Below are 17933 nucleotides of genomic sequence, written 5' to 3'. Positions count from 1 at the left end.
AGTGACAATAAAGTTGTAATCATAAGTATAGCACTTTCCTGAGTTCTAGTCATTCTAGCAAATTATTGAACCTGGGGGGTCTTAGGAATGTCCTTATTTGTAGCTGGTAGCCAGTTGTCAGAAGTACACGTGGCCTGGCAATCCCAAGAACTTGCAGCTGGCATCTGAAGCCTGGGCATTCTTGTGGAGGACTTCATCTTTAACCTGTGGGGTCTGTGCTAACTCCAGGTAGTTACTGTCAAAATTGAACTCCAGTTGTTATCAGAGCAGGTGGATTAAAATGACATATTCCCCTAACTGAAAGATTCTTGGAGTGAAAATTTTATGAATAACTTGTTTTTGTATACTCAAAACTGGTACAGTTACTGGCATACAGTAAGTGCTAAAAAAGGATCACTGAGCCAAAATGAATTTAGTTCTGCTCCTAGTTCAAGAATTTTAGAATAAAATATATATCCCAACCAAAAAGTCCCTAAACCCTAATTAACATGGGTGAAGAGGCACTTCCTGAAATTTCGATTGAAGTTCAGAATTTTAACTTACAGTCGATTCTTGCTATTCGCGGTAACGTTCTATAAAGTCTCCGCGAACAGTGAACCATTGCTCCTAGGGGAAATACAGGGTTAGGTTCCTGCAAGCTTCTGGTTACAACATTTCCATCAACCAATCAATATGTAACATTGTTTTTATGTGTGTTTCTGTTTAGAGATACCTTATCTAATATATATTGTTGATTCATTAACATTAAATTCATGGCCCACAGTGCTATAACTCATGCCCGAACAGAGCTTATCTAATAACTGTATTCATAAGTATAGTATTTTCCTGAGTTCTGAGAATATTTCCAGCAAATTTTCTTCATAAGGCACATCATAGCCTTCTCGCACTTAGGAACACTAGAAGGCACGTTAGCACGATGCCTTAGGGCCATTTTCAAGAGCAAGGTCATCAACAAAAAGCAAAACTGTGAAAAATGTGGCATTAAGTAAACCATGAAAAGCATACTTGTTTACAACATGAGAGGTGAAACAGGAAGGCCTCAGCTGGGAACATGGGCCACTCAAATTTTTTGCCACTCTGCATATGTCTACAAACAAACTCAAAAGCAAGACAAGTATGGCTTTTGGGGTTACAAATAAATTTTACCAAGTAGGGAAATCACAAATATAGAATCTACAAATGATGAGAATTGAGTGCATAACATTTAGAAGAACACAAGCAATAATTCATTTATAAAGACTAAAATTAGTTGTGTAGCTTTGAGAAATAATCAGTGAAAGAAATACGAAAACTTAGGTTACATTTAGAGTCCCATAATAATGAAATATTTTAAGACCCTTATATTTTCTAGGACCCATTTTCTTTTCAAATATACTCAAGCTTGTTTAATACTACTTTGTGAACCCATTTTTCTAAAATAGATGACATTTATTACACTTCTTACTGGACAATTCAGGTCATCTTCATTAGTAACAACTATCGTTCACAGTTGAAATCTAAGGATGCTGGGGGCTCTTAGGGCCACTTCCAGTCTGTTACTCATCTATCCACCCATCCATTCATCCATTCATCAGACATTTATGGAGCCCACTATGCTTGAGCACTGTGCTAGACAATAGACATACAATCACACACAATAATGCCAAAGTCACTGCTTTCTTGATGCTTTTATTCCAGTTGGGGCAGAATTTAACCAATTAAAAAAAATGACAAAAAAACCATAAATTGGATACCACACAAAAGAACCAAACAAGTGGTGAGAATGAGAGAGGAAGCTTGGTATTAGGTTAGGAAACCTCTCTGAGGCGACATTTATCCAGGAAACCTAAAGGATGAGAAAAATGGAGGGGAAGAGCATTCCAGGCAGAGAACAGCACGTCCAAAAGCACAAAGGCATGAAAGGAAATAGGACAGTGCAGTAGCACCATGTGCAAGGAGTAACACATGAGGGAGGCTGAAGAGCTAAGATAGGAACAGAACATGCAAAGCCTGCTGGGTCACACTAGGGAGTTTAAATTTTATGCTAAAATAACGCTCTCAAAGCAGGAGAGAGAAATAACAATACATTTTAAGATCTCTTTTGCTGCTCTGTGAATTAGGGGGAGGCAAGAAGAGCAGAGAGATACATGCTGGATATCAAATCAACAGGTCTTGCTGATGGACTATGGGTAGAGAGTGAAGGAAAGTAAGAAATGAAGGATAACATGTACATTTCTGATTTGAGCAAGATGGTGGTACATTTTCTGTGATGGATTAGAGCAGAAATAAACCAAGAATTTAAACATGCTGAGTTTTTAAGTAACTAGGAGACATCAAGTGAAAATATCAAGCGGGCCACTGTATATTAGAACCTGGAGCTCAGAGATAACTTGGAGTCATTACGTAATTGTGGTATTTAAATCCATAAGAATTAATAAGATCACCTAAGGAGAAAACAAAACATGGTAGAAGGCTAAACAGTTAATAAGGAAGTGAAAAGTAGAGTTTATGAAGACAACGCATGTAAAAGATCTGGCTAAAAATGAAAACAGGGAAATAGGCCAAAAACTAGGGAATGGAGATGGGAGGGGCTTGTTTTATAAGAAGGAAGGGAGGCAAGGTTGTGACTCTTCTTTATTTGTTGTTGTTATTACTTTTAATGGTAGATTTTTCCTTTAAGTCTGTGCTAACAGGAATAACTCAACAGAAATGAAGTAATTAATGACACAGAAGGAAGGAAACAGCCAAAGCAGCAAAGTCTGGGTGAAAATTAGAGGTAATGGGGTACAAAGCACAGATGCAGGAACTGGCCTCTGACAGGACACTTCCTCCATAGGCCAAAATTAAAATATATAAACATTTAGAGAAACAAAGAGGGGTTGCACATGTAACTAAGATTGTGGTTTTAGTGGTGTGAAGATGAGAGTGATGGGCTCTGGTCCCAAGAGCTCAGAGCGAGGCTGAGGCCGGCATAAGTTTGGAAAAAGATTTAGGTTGAAAAAGCTGTCTGAGAAGTGAAGTATGCAAAGACTACCAGGCAGCATGGAGTGGCCACCCAAGGTCTAAGATCATGAATATAAACTAAAACCTCGAAGTAGAGCTGCACAATTTTCCTCAACAGTCAGCGCTTCACACACAGTGTGATTCCATAACACATGGTTCCCATCTACTATACTTCAAGCTCTGGTTTCAATTTTTAGTCTTGTCCTTTGCTGTTAGTTAATATGTCTATCTCAGCAAAATGACTTGCAATCTGCTTGCAACTGCAGTACTGTGACTATGTCTTTCTAATATGGGCTTGGAAGACAGATATAAAAGTTTATTAGCTTTAGGGTTCTACGTAGCAGTTAATAATAATAGTTACAAAACACAATTAGAGAAAAATTCTTTATGTTAACGTTAAGCAAAAGGAATAGGATGTAAAATTGTACACACAATATAATCACAACCATGAGGGGAAAATATGAACAGAAAAGATTAGAAGGAAATACAAAAAGATTTACAGTGACTGTCTCTGGCTCATGGGAACACAGTCCCTTCCCTCTTATTTTTCCTTGTTATCAATTTACCATCTTTTTCTATATCGTAGGCATGGACTATTTGCTATGGAAAAAAATAAACTTTTTAAAAAATAAAGAGTAAGTATTAATAGGATCTCACTAAAAAACTGAACCTCTTGCATTTAAATTAAATGTATTGATTTCAGTGTATTTTATGACATTTACCTTGACTATTCAGTGGCTTTTTCTACTTACGTTCAGATTGTCAGCAGTATCTCAGATAATAAAGACAACCTGGTGTTACACTCCACTAAATTATTGAAATAATTTTTCAATGACCACAACCTTTCTTACTAAAGCAGTTCAACAGCACTGAAAAAATATGTATCATAAAATACAGACTGGATTGACCTAGATGCTTCAAAAAATTTATGCAGCAATGTCATTTAAAGCAAATCACTTTAAAGTTTTTCAGAAGTAAAAATTTCAGAAATTTAAAATGGAAATCTGAACATGAACAAATATAGAAAAGCTTAGTACTGAGAGCAAGCTAAAAAACTTTAATAGGGGCTGGCCTGGTGCTGTCGTGGTTAAGTTCACGTGCTCCATTTTGGAGGCCCGGGGTTCGCAGGTTCAGATCCCAGGTGTGGACCTAGCACTGCTCATCAAGTCATACTGTAGTAGCACCCCACATAAAAAATAGAGGAAGACTGGCATAGATGTTAGCTCAGTGACAATCTTCCTCAAGGAAAAAAAAAAGGAAGATTGGCAACAGATGTTAGCTCAGGCCCAATCTTCCTCACAAAAAATAAATAAGTAAACAAAAAAGCTTTAATACAAAAATAATCATACAAAACTCTATTTCAGGGTACACAACATAGGTCACCAAAGAGCACTTTAATCTCCACTCTAAATCTCCCTAATTTTGACAAGTAGAAAAAAAAATCAACTTAAGAAAAAACAAATACCACTTAAAATCTAGAAAACCTTTCAGTACAAGTAGCTAAAATATCATTTGTTGTAAATATACCTTCTCCTGTTATTTATTGGAGATTTTAATAGAATATCATTACACTCTGGAACTGGCAGTTAAGACAGCTAAGGCAAGGAGAGCAAGGACTCAGGCATTCCATAAGGGTAGTAGCTGAAGGTTTAAACCTTTCCCTTAGGTCATAGGTCCCACCTACTGTGCATTTGAATAGTAGGTTTCTCTCACCAAGGGAACTTGCAGATTCTTAGATCAGGCAACATGCAAAAGAGAACAGGCAAAAAGAATTAGACCAATTGAATATGAAGGTGTTGTTAGACCCTCTTTACTCAATTTAGGATGAGACAAAATCAGAATAAATCTGACTGTAACATGTTTTCTATGAGGGACATATGAAGGGAAGTAGCAGACCAAAGTGAGAGCCTAGGGAAACAAAGGGGTAGAGAAAAATGCACAGGGTTTGAGCTGAACAATCAGGAAAATGGAAAGCAGGTTCAGCAAGGAAGCTATTATGAAGAAAAAGCAAAACCCTAATCCTCATGCAAAACCCACTATTCAAATGTACAAAGAATGTAACCTATCACTTACCTCTCCATGAAAAGAGGGGCCAAGCAAACTTCAAAACAAAAAGGAACTTTAATTACAATAGAAAGTAGAGAACACTTTGGCTACAAATCAGTGGTATGCTGGACATGATAAAGAACTAACATCTTTAGATCATCTAAGTAACTGTTAGAACAAGTTTTCCTCATGTTAGGGAAAGCAGTTCATACTAAAGGTACAGAGAAACCAACTTCCCATAATTTTTTTTCCCTTTGGGAAGGGAGAAAGGAATGGAGCAACCTGAGAGCACCAGACACGTCACAACTGAGTTTCTCAAGGTCAATAATAGACGTTCACAGCTTACAGGATGAAGAAATCTTGCTACTTAAGTTCTTGTTAAAGCGAGAATCCCTTTAACAAAATCTGAAAGTCATATAAAAGGTCACATAAAAAAGGAGAATAACATTTTCTAGAAGAAAAATATTTGTCTATTAAAAAAACTAATAGAATTGAATACAAAATATAATTTAGTAATGTGGAATAAATGTAATCTCAAATGGTGAAGCAAGAGGTATAATTTGAACAACAGGTAATATTTATTAAGCTCTACTTCATCCTTAGCATGCTTTTGGTAATCAAAATCATTGCTGATGTGTTTTAATTTAGTTTAGAATAAAAGGTGGCTATGTAGTCATAGAAAAGCCATAATAATACAGTGAGAAACCACAGACCACCTATATAACCTGAAGGGTATTGTCAAAAGCGCTAATAAGTGCAGCTACGAAAAAAAAGGTAGATAAAAAATCTTAAATAAAGTACTCTGTAAACTGCCAAGAGAAGTCACAGTGGTTGTAGAAAAGTTTACCTCCACCAAATTCTAAACTCTGTTCAAGTATGTCAGCTCTAGGACAAGGTCTCAAGTTGACGACCGGCCATAAATCAAATAAATACCAGACTGAGTATCAGACTTCTGCGTAAGAGGCCTGGATCTGTTTCATTTTTTGATAAGTGAATGTGAGTAAAGTTAAAACTTGTTTTCTCATGTGTAAAAATGGAGACAATATCACGTACAGCAGAGAAGGACTAGGCACTCCCCAATCCTGCTTTTACTTTCTAGGTACAAGGAAAACTACACTTCCCCATCTCCCTCGCACTTTGGCCGGTACTAGTCAGAAGGCCCCTTTATGTAATATGGGCAGAAATGATATATCTACTTCTAAGCTTGGCCTCTCAAATCTCCTGAAAGATCCATAGCCCACTCTCTCTTTACTTGCCAACTGGCAGAGCATCTAACAGAGGACACCAAGGTAGCAGGAGGAACAGAGGAACCATAAGATAAGCCAAGGAACCTTAAGTCACCACTTGAAAGATAGGTGAATCCCTGAAACATCATTTTGTGAAGGATCTAGCGAGATGGCTTGCCCAGCTCCTCTCTGATTCCCTCATTTGACCCTGACTCCTGTCTAAGGAAACTGAATGCAAAACTTTTCTTAAGTTTAGACACTGAGATTTCTGAGGTCATAACATGCCCCAATACATCTCCTTTCCTACCTAGCTCAGAGTGTACAGATCCAAATGAGAAATTTATCAGTAGGGAGTTTTATAATATTACAAAGGAATACTAATGGAATTAAACCAGGCTAAACAAAGCGCAGCTTTTAAAAAACTAGAGATCTACAATACTAATGGCAATGTTGTTATTTAACGAGACCTAGAAAACTAGTCAAGTTTTTTATATTAAAAATCAACGGGCTGCTAATTTATAAGCAAAAATTGCTTATTCCCTCAAAGTACTGACTTCTGCAGGAAAATGGCAGGCTTACTCATTGAGTCAACATAATAGAACCAGGTGCCACTTCAAACCCTCCATTCCAAAAGAGACAGAGGCCAATGAGAGACATAGACAGAAATTAATGTATATGATACAAAACGAAAAGCTATAACTTTTAAGAAAAATATGGATATTTATTTACAATTTGAAGATACAATACTAGTGGAATAAATATTAAGACAATATATACAGAAACTAAAAAGAAATTTCTTCTGTCTTACTCATGATTACCCTATCATGGTATCTACATATCTATTCATTTGAATAGTTCTATTAAATAGTTCTGGTCAATATAGTCACTCCCAAGTCATCCTATACTATTCATAATTTAAAAGTCCTCATGAGCCTCTCCCCCTAAATTCCTTTAAACATTTTACAGATGATAAAGAATGCTCTCACATTTTTCTCTTTCTTCAACTCAGCAGCATCATATAGTTTCAAATGCAAACTGTCATTTCTGATCAATAAGATTTTTACATGAGCAATTTAGAAGGAATTTTAGATTTTCTCAAAATTAAAACAGTATCACTTCATATCACAGAAGGTTGGTAAAATGGTAACTATCCCAAAAATGTACAATCAATGACCTTATTCAATGATGTTAGGCAACAACATTCAGCAATTTGGCTTCATGACCTAAAAGTTTCAAGATTAACATTAAAGAAAGGTAGATGATCCTAAAAACACAGAATAAAACAAGTAGGAAATGAAATTCTATAGCAGAAAAGCAGCTATTGCTGGAAAATTCTGATTGGTATCCTTGGAACCCAATTTGAAAATAGAGACAGCATTAATTAACATTAAAGTTAATCTGCTTATAAAAGCAAATCACAAAAAATATTAATTTCATGTCTATTTGTAAAGGTTGGGCTCTCCCTCAAATCAGTAGTATGTATACTTATGACATATTTGTCAAAAAAGTAAAGACTTTAAAGTAGCCTTTAGTACAGTAGACAGTAGATATTATTCCAATATTAACAAAGAGAAGAGAATCAGGTTTTTAATCTCTGGAGTTTCAGGTTTTATTGGAGAATATAAGTTTTACAGAAACAAATGGAAAGCAGATTATGTAAGAACATGGAAATGCCTGTAGACTAAAATTGGACAAGACTGCCAAGATCTTTACAGCCAAAAGGAGATCTGGAAGTCTTACTGGAGACTCATCATAAACAGAGTCTAGAAATGTGTAACTCGTGGTAGAAAATAAGCTACCTTAATGTATTTTATCTGGTTTATTTACTTATCAGTTTCCATTTATTTAGAGAGAATGATAATTTGCCCAGCTGAGGTTTACCCTTTAATGAGCTATGGAAAAGGACTTTGCTAGGCAAAAAAAGTAAATAAGATTGCAGAGGGCATAAACCTACCTAGTTAAAAACTAATCACAGATGATTGATTTTTCACTTATAAATACCTCTGATAGAGGCTTTCCACTTCAAGAAAACTTTAGTCGTTATTTATTTTGCTAATAAAATAGACGTTTTTAAACAGCTGTTCTCTCACACATTCTGCGTATATATCACAGTGTTCAAAAAAAAATTTTTAAGCAGTCTGAATATTTTTCTATGTTTCAACATTGTTATGGAAAAAGTATAAAGCACAGAGAAGAAGAATATAAATAGTTAATATGAGAACATAAACTCTATTGATGAAATTTAAGCTTTGTGGATAGAATGGCCCTGAATTAAAAGCTTATTATTTATCTTGCAGTATATAAAATCACTGGAAGGATGAGAGTTATCCATTGTTTCCTAATTTCAAGAGTCTAGACAAAAGAAAATGGACATACAAATCAGTAACAGAATTTGGTTATTTATCGGAGATGAATAATTGGAGTAAAACTATAGTCATGGTACCAAATCTATAATTTACCTTTCACAATTACACAGGATTTTGGCCTGTATTTCTGATGCAGAGTTTCCCTCCATTTGCCTCATATCCTATATTTAATTTCTCTACTTTTGATTTTATTATTTTATTGTACAAATTCTGCAAGGCAATTTAGCTCCTTTGTGGAAGGAGAGGGGAAGAGTAGTAAGGCTTGTAGTACAGTAGACAAAATTAAAATCCTACAAAATAACTTCACCCCTCCTTGCTAAAGTTTAAAATTCTTTGCAGTAAAACAAAGAATTCCTAACTCAAAATAAACTCTCAACTGAGCCACCAACAATAAGACATACGCTTTGAGTAACATTTTTCAACAATAGTGAAAATATTTAAGCACTTCAATTTATAGTCTCATCCCACTACAGACCAACTTTTTTTTAACCAACTAGAAAAGTTACATGGTATTTTCAATGGCCATGGACAGAAGGGGACAGGGAAGAAGAAGAGGGGTCCTGAATTACTGACCAGGACCCTATTACCTTTGTGCTAAACAGACAAACTACTAATATCTCAAATAAGAGAAATAAGGAAGCTAGATTTTTCTCCTAACTTTCCTTCGTCATGTTTTTAGGAAATAGGAATTAGTGCTTAACTTCTAATAAGTTAATCAGCCTGATAAACTAAATAGAGATTCGAAAGTGCCAGTCACAATCAACCTATCCTTGCCTTACCTGCCATTACAGAGTAGCCATCGAGCAAGAGAATAGTGAGGTATAATCTTCTGCATGACACTGGCCATCACCATGGTAACGACCAGCTGTATACCTATTACACCCTGTGTAAAAAAACAAACAAACAAATTTAACTATGAATGAATTTAGATTTGAGGACGTTGCTGGAAAATTTTCTATATATTTTGAAACTTATACTTTAAGAAAAATGAGTTTATTGTTAAAATACTGCATATTATTCTGACATTTAAGCATTCAAGACCACATACATTTAAAGTTAAAATATTTAATCTCATCTCATAATCCTCTACAAATTACCCAAGGGTCACATCCATGTAAACAAAAGTTAAATTAATTAGCATACACATTCAAAATCTATTCCCAAGAAATGTTCTCCATTACCTCAAGATATCAAAATGAAGTGAAAAGTAGTGACTTCTTTCATCCTTCTCCAAATTTACTCTATTCAACATACTTAAAACACTAGCTTGGCAAACTTTAAAAGAACTTTGCCTATTTTTTAATTCTAGGGTGGTAGTGAATGATTAAAGGGCACTAATTATATTAAGTGTGATGGCAGAATAGGCCCAAAAGTCACTAGAAAAAAAATTTCACTCATGCTGTCATCACCAACTTCCAGTGGGTGGGCCTTCAACAATGTCCAAAAATCCCCTTAGTTTGCTCTCATTAATCTCTCCCCTATTCTCCATGAATAACTCAAACCCTGTCCTCTCATACCTCTAACCTCCCTTAAATTTCCAACCCTCCACTCAGTAGAGGATATCTACTTCACAGAGAAAATAAAAACACCATCAGATATGGATTCTCACTCGCCACCAACAAGCTCGCAATCACTTGTGGCTGCACCTGTCTTTTTCTGCACCCTCTAGAAAAAACAGAGCATCTTCTAGATAAAGCAAATCCTTGCATCTGTGCTTCAGAGCTCAACCTCTCTGATTTTCAGGAACCTCAACTAATGAAGCACTTCCCTCCTTTATCTTCTTTAATCTCTGCTCTATTTAAATCCTTCCTGTCAGCACTGTAAGACCCGTCTCTTTGATCTTCTAAAAAATAATAATTTTCCCTTATTCTACAGCACTCCTCCTTCTTCATATTCACAGCCACTTTTCAAAAGACTTGCTCTCACTGTATCTATTTTCTTACATCCCCACACAGTTCCCATCTGACTTATGCTTCAGCCCATTCCATTGAAACCTCTACCATCAAGATCACTTCATCTTGCCAAATTGTCTTTCCTTATCTTAAATTCTCAGCAGTATCCCATAAGGTCTACCACATCCATTGCTTTACTCCCACTTTGATGATCAATTCTTCACAGCCCTCTTTGCTGGCTCGTCCTCTAATCAAGCAGTCCAAAAACAAGGTCGAATCCCTACCTCCAACCTAATACAAGTACATAAAAAATATTAAAATGTTTAAAAAGAAGCAGAATAGCATATTGGCTTAAGAGCATGGACTCTGAATCCAAACTGCCTCGGAGAGAATCTGCCATTTACTAGCTGTGTGACTTTGGACAGGTTATTTAAACATTCTATACCTCTATTTCCTCTTCCATAAAATGAAGCTAATAATTCAACCCACCTAATCAAGCTGTAGTTAGGAATTGTGTCTGGTACAGAGTAAGCAGTCAACATGTGTTAGTACTATTTGTTATCATTGTCATTTTTATCACTACTATTATAGGATAACATTTTTTTTTAAATTTCAAGAATAGAGAAGGCCTTTCAAAAAATGACACCAGTCTCCTAAGTGATAAAAAAAGACTAAAAAATAACTTGAAAAAATTAAATTTCATTGATTTTAACAAATTGTTGGAGTGACTGTTCATCACTGTAACGAATGTACTACTGTGGCGTGGAACGCTGACAGCAGAGGAGGCTGTATGTGTGTGAGGACAGCAGTATAAGGGAACTCTGTGCTTTCCAATTAATTTTGCTGTGAACCTAAAACTTTTAAAAAATGAATTTTATTAACAAAAAAAATCAAATTTCTGCATAGAGAAACAATATAGACAATGTTGAAACACTAATTGGGAAAAAACATTTCCAACTCACATCACAAAGGGATATTTTACTTATTAGACATTATATAGAGAGAGAATTCTTATAGACCAATCAGCAAAAGACCAAAGGCCAAATTAAAAGAGAAGAACAAATATGTAGACACAGTTCTCCAAAAAAGGAAGTAAAATCGGCTCTTAAACAGGATTGTTGTTAAAATGTCTTCAAAACTCACCTCAACTATGGTTTTACTGTGGATATTTTAATGCCTTAAATTCTACCAACTAGGTTAAGGTTCAGATCACTTTTATATTCATCTACCATCAAAGGTTACATTATTCCTTTTTTGTTGCACATTTCCTATCACTTGAATTTACTATCCTATTTTCTGTGTAGTTTGTGATAGAAGTTCTGCAATGTCCATACAATGAACGCCATTACAAAGAACTCTTTCAGGCAGACCAAGGCCAAGAAATATATTAGCAAGTATGTCAGAAGGTTGGTCTATTTGAGATTATAGACTTAAAACCAAAAGATAATTCTTTAGTCAGGGGAAGTTTTGTGGACAAAGTGAACCTCAAGCTAGCCTTAAAGAAATGTGATAGTATCACAGAATCTTCAAGGTCATCTAGTACAATCTCTCACAAACATATAACAATTTATTAGAGTGTAAGCTCCTTAATAGCAGAAATCATATCTTACTACATCTAATAAATGCTACAGGTATTAAATGGCATTTCAGAAGGACTGATCTGGAAGATACATATGATGGAATGTGATGAACTGAGGAAGAGAGGCATTTTGCCGAATTCTCCCCTCTTACTCCAAATCACTAAGCATAATGAGATACTGCTAACAGACTCACTATTGAAGATGTAAAGCACAGGAAGGCAAAAACTATTAAAAATTAGCAAACTATATTAGCTAGAAATAGGAATATCAACTAGGTTTCTGCAATAATCCAGACCAGAAATAAAGAAGCTTTAAATTACGCTGTGGTCTCTGTACCCAGAAGAGAAATGGGTTCTAAAGATACTGCTGCAGTATTCCGAGACTGATGGAATATGGAGGCAAAGTATGAATTAGAGAGACCAAGCCTGACAGAGGAAAGCACCATAGGAGAGCTGGCACATTCTCAGTGTTGTGGTTAATGTTTGACTGAAAACTGTTCAATGCGAAAGTGGAACCTCACTCCATTCTTTTACTTTACTATACCATTTCCGGCTTCTTAAATGAAGCTGAAATACTTTCTCAAACTTCATCTATATACTATGTTAAATATATTATTATATAATAGAAGTCTCCTTCCCACTTTCTAAGAGAAGTCAATAAATCTTTCCTAGAATGTTTCTATTGTTAGATGACTATTTATTACATGATATTGAAAGAAAATATATCACTTTTATCCCAATACAGTAATCTACCTAATCTTTTAGAGAGGTAATTTTTAAATTAAGTGAAAAAATATTTCACCAAAGTTATTCCTTTTTACATAGGCTGAGGAAAGAGTCCTCGGAATATATTTTCAAAATTACAATCATTTTACAGAATTACAAATTATCAATTTAATACTATTAATACACTATTAATACTAAACAGATCAACTTTTGAGACATTACTATTCAATTGACTAATTACAGTGTATATGCCAGGGATTAACATATTAAAACAAAGTATTCGATTCATTAACTAAGAGATACTATTTGAAATTTAAAAACTAACCATTGTAATAACCTGACTTCACTGCCCAACTTAACGTCTACGTTCATCTCAGTTTATACAAAAGCAGAATTTTTGAAATGTTTAATTTAAAAATCAAATTTCCTGAATATTTCACTACTTTTAATTAAAAGAGAATGCTTAAATAAATTTAACCATAAACAAACATAAATTTTACAAAACAAAACTGTTAAACTGGGCAGAGATGCAGTGAAGATACAAAGTCTATCATGGCTGAAGTCTCAAACACACAACCAGATGGGTCATTGACTCAAGTAGCCTTAATGGTTTTATTAAAGCTTCAAAACAATAACTTGACTTAAGAGATGGTCTCTGTCTAGATCCACTGCCCTTAGGCCCTGATTCTCTTGATAACTGGAACTGGGGAGAGTCATTTATGAAATAGCTCATAAGCACCCAAGAAAAGTAAAACACTGGAGCAACTTAGGTTTCAACCTTTCCACATCTATTAACCTGAGGCCATAAAGAGCAAGAAAAAGTTATTTGCTTTTAGTCTCTAGAAGAATGATCATTTCAATTTCTGTCAGTAATTGTTTCCGGGTAAGTTAAAAAAATTCTTACTAAGGAAAACTAAACAACTCTCCAAGAAATAAAATATATCAAATAGCAATATTTTATCTTGCTTGTCAATATTGGAAATAAAGCTCCTAAAACTTAAATATAAACATGGTTTAATTTTAAAATTCAAACTTGGACTACTGTGTCAACTTCAGTGGAGTTGACATTTTGTTTTGTTTCATTAAACTAGCTCTGCTGCTGATAAGCAGACTGAAACAAAGCACACATTGTTTACCATTAGAAGACATACCTACATATATAGTTGGGACTCAGACCACCTCAAATAGTTCGAAGTACCATCTCCCTGAATAAGTTAGAAGGGAGAAAAAGGAAGGAGGGTATTATCCAATGACTTGCCTATTTTTTGTTTCTTAGCTATTTACACGTTGTTTTAGTGGTAGCTAGACATGCAGAGCCAGACTTCTTTGAGATAGTCAAATAATTTAAAGGTATAAACTTTGTTATCTCAACCTAGATTCACATAAAATTTAGAATTCATCCTTTGAACATTTAAACAAACTATCTCTGAACAATTTGCAAATGAGGAAATCAGGGTCCAAACAACCAAGATCACAGAACTATTCAGTTACACTCTTATCCAGAACCCAGACCTCTAATTTCCATCTAATGCTTTTTCCACTAAGTTGATTCAGTGCATTTGGTGAACATTTATTAAGAAACAGGGGCTGTCTGCTGGCGCAGCGGTTAAGTGCACACATTCTGCTTCTCAGCGGCCCAGGGTTAACCAGTTCAGATCCCGGGTGCGGACATGGCACCGCTTGGCAAAAGCCATGCTGTAGCAGGTGTCCCACATATAAATTAGAGGAAGATGGGCATGGATGTTGACTCAGGGCCAGTCTTCCTCAGCAAAAAGAGCAGGATTGGCAGTAGTTAGCTCAGGGCTAATCTTCCTCAAAGAAAAAAAGAAAAGAAACAAATTACACGTGCTGAGCATTGAGCCACTTGCATGCAATAGGGAGAAATAGCACAGTCCCTGCCATCAATGAACAGCCAATCCACTAGGAATGTAAATGAACCATTAAGAACACAGACAGATGTTTCTACAAGAACACAGCAAAAGGAGAGAGAGAAATTACTAGGGGCAAAAAGCTGTGAAAGGGCATTTTGGAAGGTAAAGCAGGAGTCAAGATCCAGTGGCCTCAGCTTGGTGGACCATCAGTGATACCTTCTTCAAACGGGATGGTAGGAGGCCAAAACCAGATACTGAAGGGCAAAACTAGCAGGTTTAGAATTTAACCTGAAGGCAACAGGAAACCCATGAAAAGTAATCTGATCAGATCAGTATTTAAGAAAATCTCTCTGGATACATGTAAAGAATGGATGAGGGATAGCCCAGCAGCATCAAGACAGTTGTCCGGGCATGAGAAGAGGACCTGTACTAAAGGTAGTAGCAGTACTGCAGGAAGTAGGGGTGCAGCCTCTCTTACTTTGGTGATAAGAACTAGGGATCACTACACATTACGTGACAAATGAGTTAGGTTCTTGGTCAAACGACGTTAAAAATCACTCTAAATCCAAATTATGCCATATAGAAACTATTTATACCTATAAATAGAAACAGCAAATAAAAATTTAACTAACAAATACAGGCTATCTGCCCAACATGCATCCAACATCTTGCTGGCTGTTATCAGGAACTTGGCAAAGGATTTTTGTGTTTCACTACTGTTATATGTCAAATACTTAGAGCGATGTTGTTTAGAATAGTTCAAGGCACTTAGTATTTGTTGAATGAATAAATGAATGAATGCCATTAATGCAAAAGTATCCGTCTTAACAAAACTTCAAATCCAAAATTATCATATTAGGTAACAACAAATATACTGAGACAATATTGGGGGCGCAAAACTGCATAGTACTGGGGCCAGCCTCGTGGCTGAGTGGTTAAGTTAACGCGCTCTGCTTCAGTGGCCCAGGGTTTCGCGGGTTCGGATCCTGGGCGTGGACATGGCACCGCTCATCAGGCCACACTGAGGCGGCGTCCCACCTGCCACAACTAGAAGGACCCACAACTAAAATATACGACTATGTACTGGGGGCATTTGGGGAGAAAAAGCAGGAAAAAAAAATTGCACAGTACTATAAACAAAGGGTTATAAAAATTCAAAAAAGTGGGTATGAAAGCTTCATAGAGTAGATGAGACCTAAGATGGAAACCAAAATTACATAAATGGAAAAGCAAAGGGAAGGGAATTCCAGGGCAAATGACGAACGTGAACACAGCGTAACCACTGGACAGCGAAAAGCCTAGCTTAACCAGAGAAGACTTTATAGTATACAGCAAAGAGTTGCGAGAAATAAGATGAAGACAGAATTTTAGACTGTTGAGAGTCTAAAACCAAGAGGACACATTTAGCTGAGGTGTTTAAAAAGTACCTTGGAAGACTTTTAAACAGGCATGAGTAGGAGGATGAAATGATACAAGTAATATATAAAGAAAATTAGACAGCAATATATTGATCAATTAAAGAGAAAACCTAGACTTGGTTGAAACTAGGAAAGAAAGAACAAAGATAAAAGTACATCAAAAGACAACCAATCAAACTTTGAGTGTGACTGAACATGAAGGAAAACAACTATAGAATAAGACTGAGGAATGTCTCAAAGGTTATTTCAGGATGTGCTCATTTGGGTGATTGGTAGAATCCTACAGCTACTGACAGGAACTTGTAGACTGAGGGAAGCTCAAGGTAGCGGACTGAAAGCCTTAGACAGGCCTCCCAAAGACAGCATCTTGGTTGCATCCTCAGCTTTTCAGAAAATGCAGAAAACATTATTTGCTGGTACAATCAATCTACACAAGATAGACTGGCAATAATCAGGTTTCTAAGAGTTTTATCAACTAATTTACAGCGAAACATAACTACCAAGTGCATCAGATGTTCAAGTTCACTAAGTGTTCCATTAAATTACTGTCTTAATGATACACCAGAACTCAAATGATAAGCACACTGCTTGGTGAGTAGTGATTTAGAGCAAAAGGCAGCACTGAGAGATATTTCATTCAGGCAGTGCTGAATGAAGTCTGAAGAAATATACAGAATAGTCCTCTAGAGTGTAAAATACTCTCAATCCTAAATAGTTCTAGATAAATATGTTCAACTCTGGCTATTTAAACTATTTTTCTAAACTGATAAAACTACATTCCAATTGATATATTCTTTCTTTAGACAAAAACCTATCTAAAAATTATTCTATCTTTTGATATGTAAATACCATTGATTTGGCTACAATCTAGTCTACCTTAGGTCTTGGAACCAATTCATATCTAAGTTCAAGGTGAGAGGACAACTCATTTCTTCTATCCTGTGTTGATTTTATCAAACTCTTAAAGTGTTAACCGCCACCTACAAGTAATATGTGATAAGTGGTATGGTAGAGGTCAGTGCCAATGTTACTGGAGCACTCCAAGAAAGAGAGTAATTAAATCTACATGGGAGAACTGGGAAAGACTGGTTCACAGAGGTGACATCTGAACTAGTCTTACAAAGTTAAAGAAGGATCCCACTGTTAGACAGAAAAGGAAGAGAAGTTTAGAAGATGGACCTATGTGTACAAAGAGAGTAAATGGCATGATCCAAAATAATGAGCAGTTCCCCATGACCAGACTTTGGTATGGGCTGCAGACAATGGACTTTTCTGCAGGTACTTAGAAATAAGTCTAGAATCTTAAGCCTGGAAGTAACCAAACCAAATATATTTTGAAAGGATCACACTGCCACTATAGTGGAAAAAATTAAGTAAAGGGGTAAAAGTAACTGGAATCAAAGAACTACATCAGAAATCTGTTGAAATAGACCAACCAACAGCCTAAGAGCCTGAATTAAAACAGCTTCAAAAACAAGAGTAAAATCAAAAAGAATTAAGAAGATCTTTAGAAGGAAAAAAAGAATCAGGCATGAGATTAGTAATTATCTCTGCAAGAAAAGTATCAGCAGGTAAGGATAAAACTTAGGTGATTATGTAAAGATAAGATGGAAATAATGGGCATAATTATTCCTTGGAGAAACTAAGCAATAAGAGGAAAATCTGATGGTCACTAAAATGGCTCACATATGAAAATATGATTTTTATAAGTGGTAAAATGTACATGCTTTAGGCAAAAGGGAAGGAACCAATGTTAGGGGGGTGATGAATATTCTAGAAAGAAGTTAAATGTGGGAATTCAATCACTTAAGAATCAGAAATAGATGA

General features: G+C 35.7%; 1 protein-coding gene across 3 annotated transcripts in view; it reads right to left on the bottom strand.

Moving 5' to 3' along the window:
- TMEM161B (transmembrane protein 161B) overlaps nucleotides 1-17933 on the bottom strand; it is a 69526-nt gene that overhangs the window by 37101 nt on the left and 14492 nt on the right. The window contains exons 2-3 of one of the 3 annotated variants that reach the window (XM_070517827.1): nucleotides 9400-9503; nucleotides 544-606 (exon numbers count right to left, since the gene is read on the bottom strand). The exons of 1 other annotated variant lie outside the window; for it this stretch is intronic. Coding sequence is in view for 1 of the 2 variants with exons in the window: in XM_014857051.3 (XP_014712537.3) it covers nucleotides 9400-9503 (104 nt within the window). In the remaining variant the exon portion in view is untranslated. The remainder of the gene's footprint in view (nucleotides 1-543; nucleotides 607-9399; nucleotides 9504-17933) is intronic. One more of the 3 variants, XM_014857051.3, reaches the window with a different exon arrangement.

This window comes from Equus asinus, chromosome 9 (genome assembly GCF_041296235.1).
Source record: "Equus asinus isolate D_3611 breed Donkey chromosome 9, EquAss-T2T_v2, whole genome shotgun sequence".
NCBI classification, from domain to species: Eukaryota; Metazoa; Chordata; class Mammalia; order Perissodactyla; family Equidae; genus Equus; species Equus asinus.
This window is presented reverse-complemented; position numbering and strand designations above follow the sequence as displayed.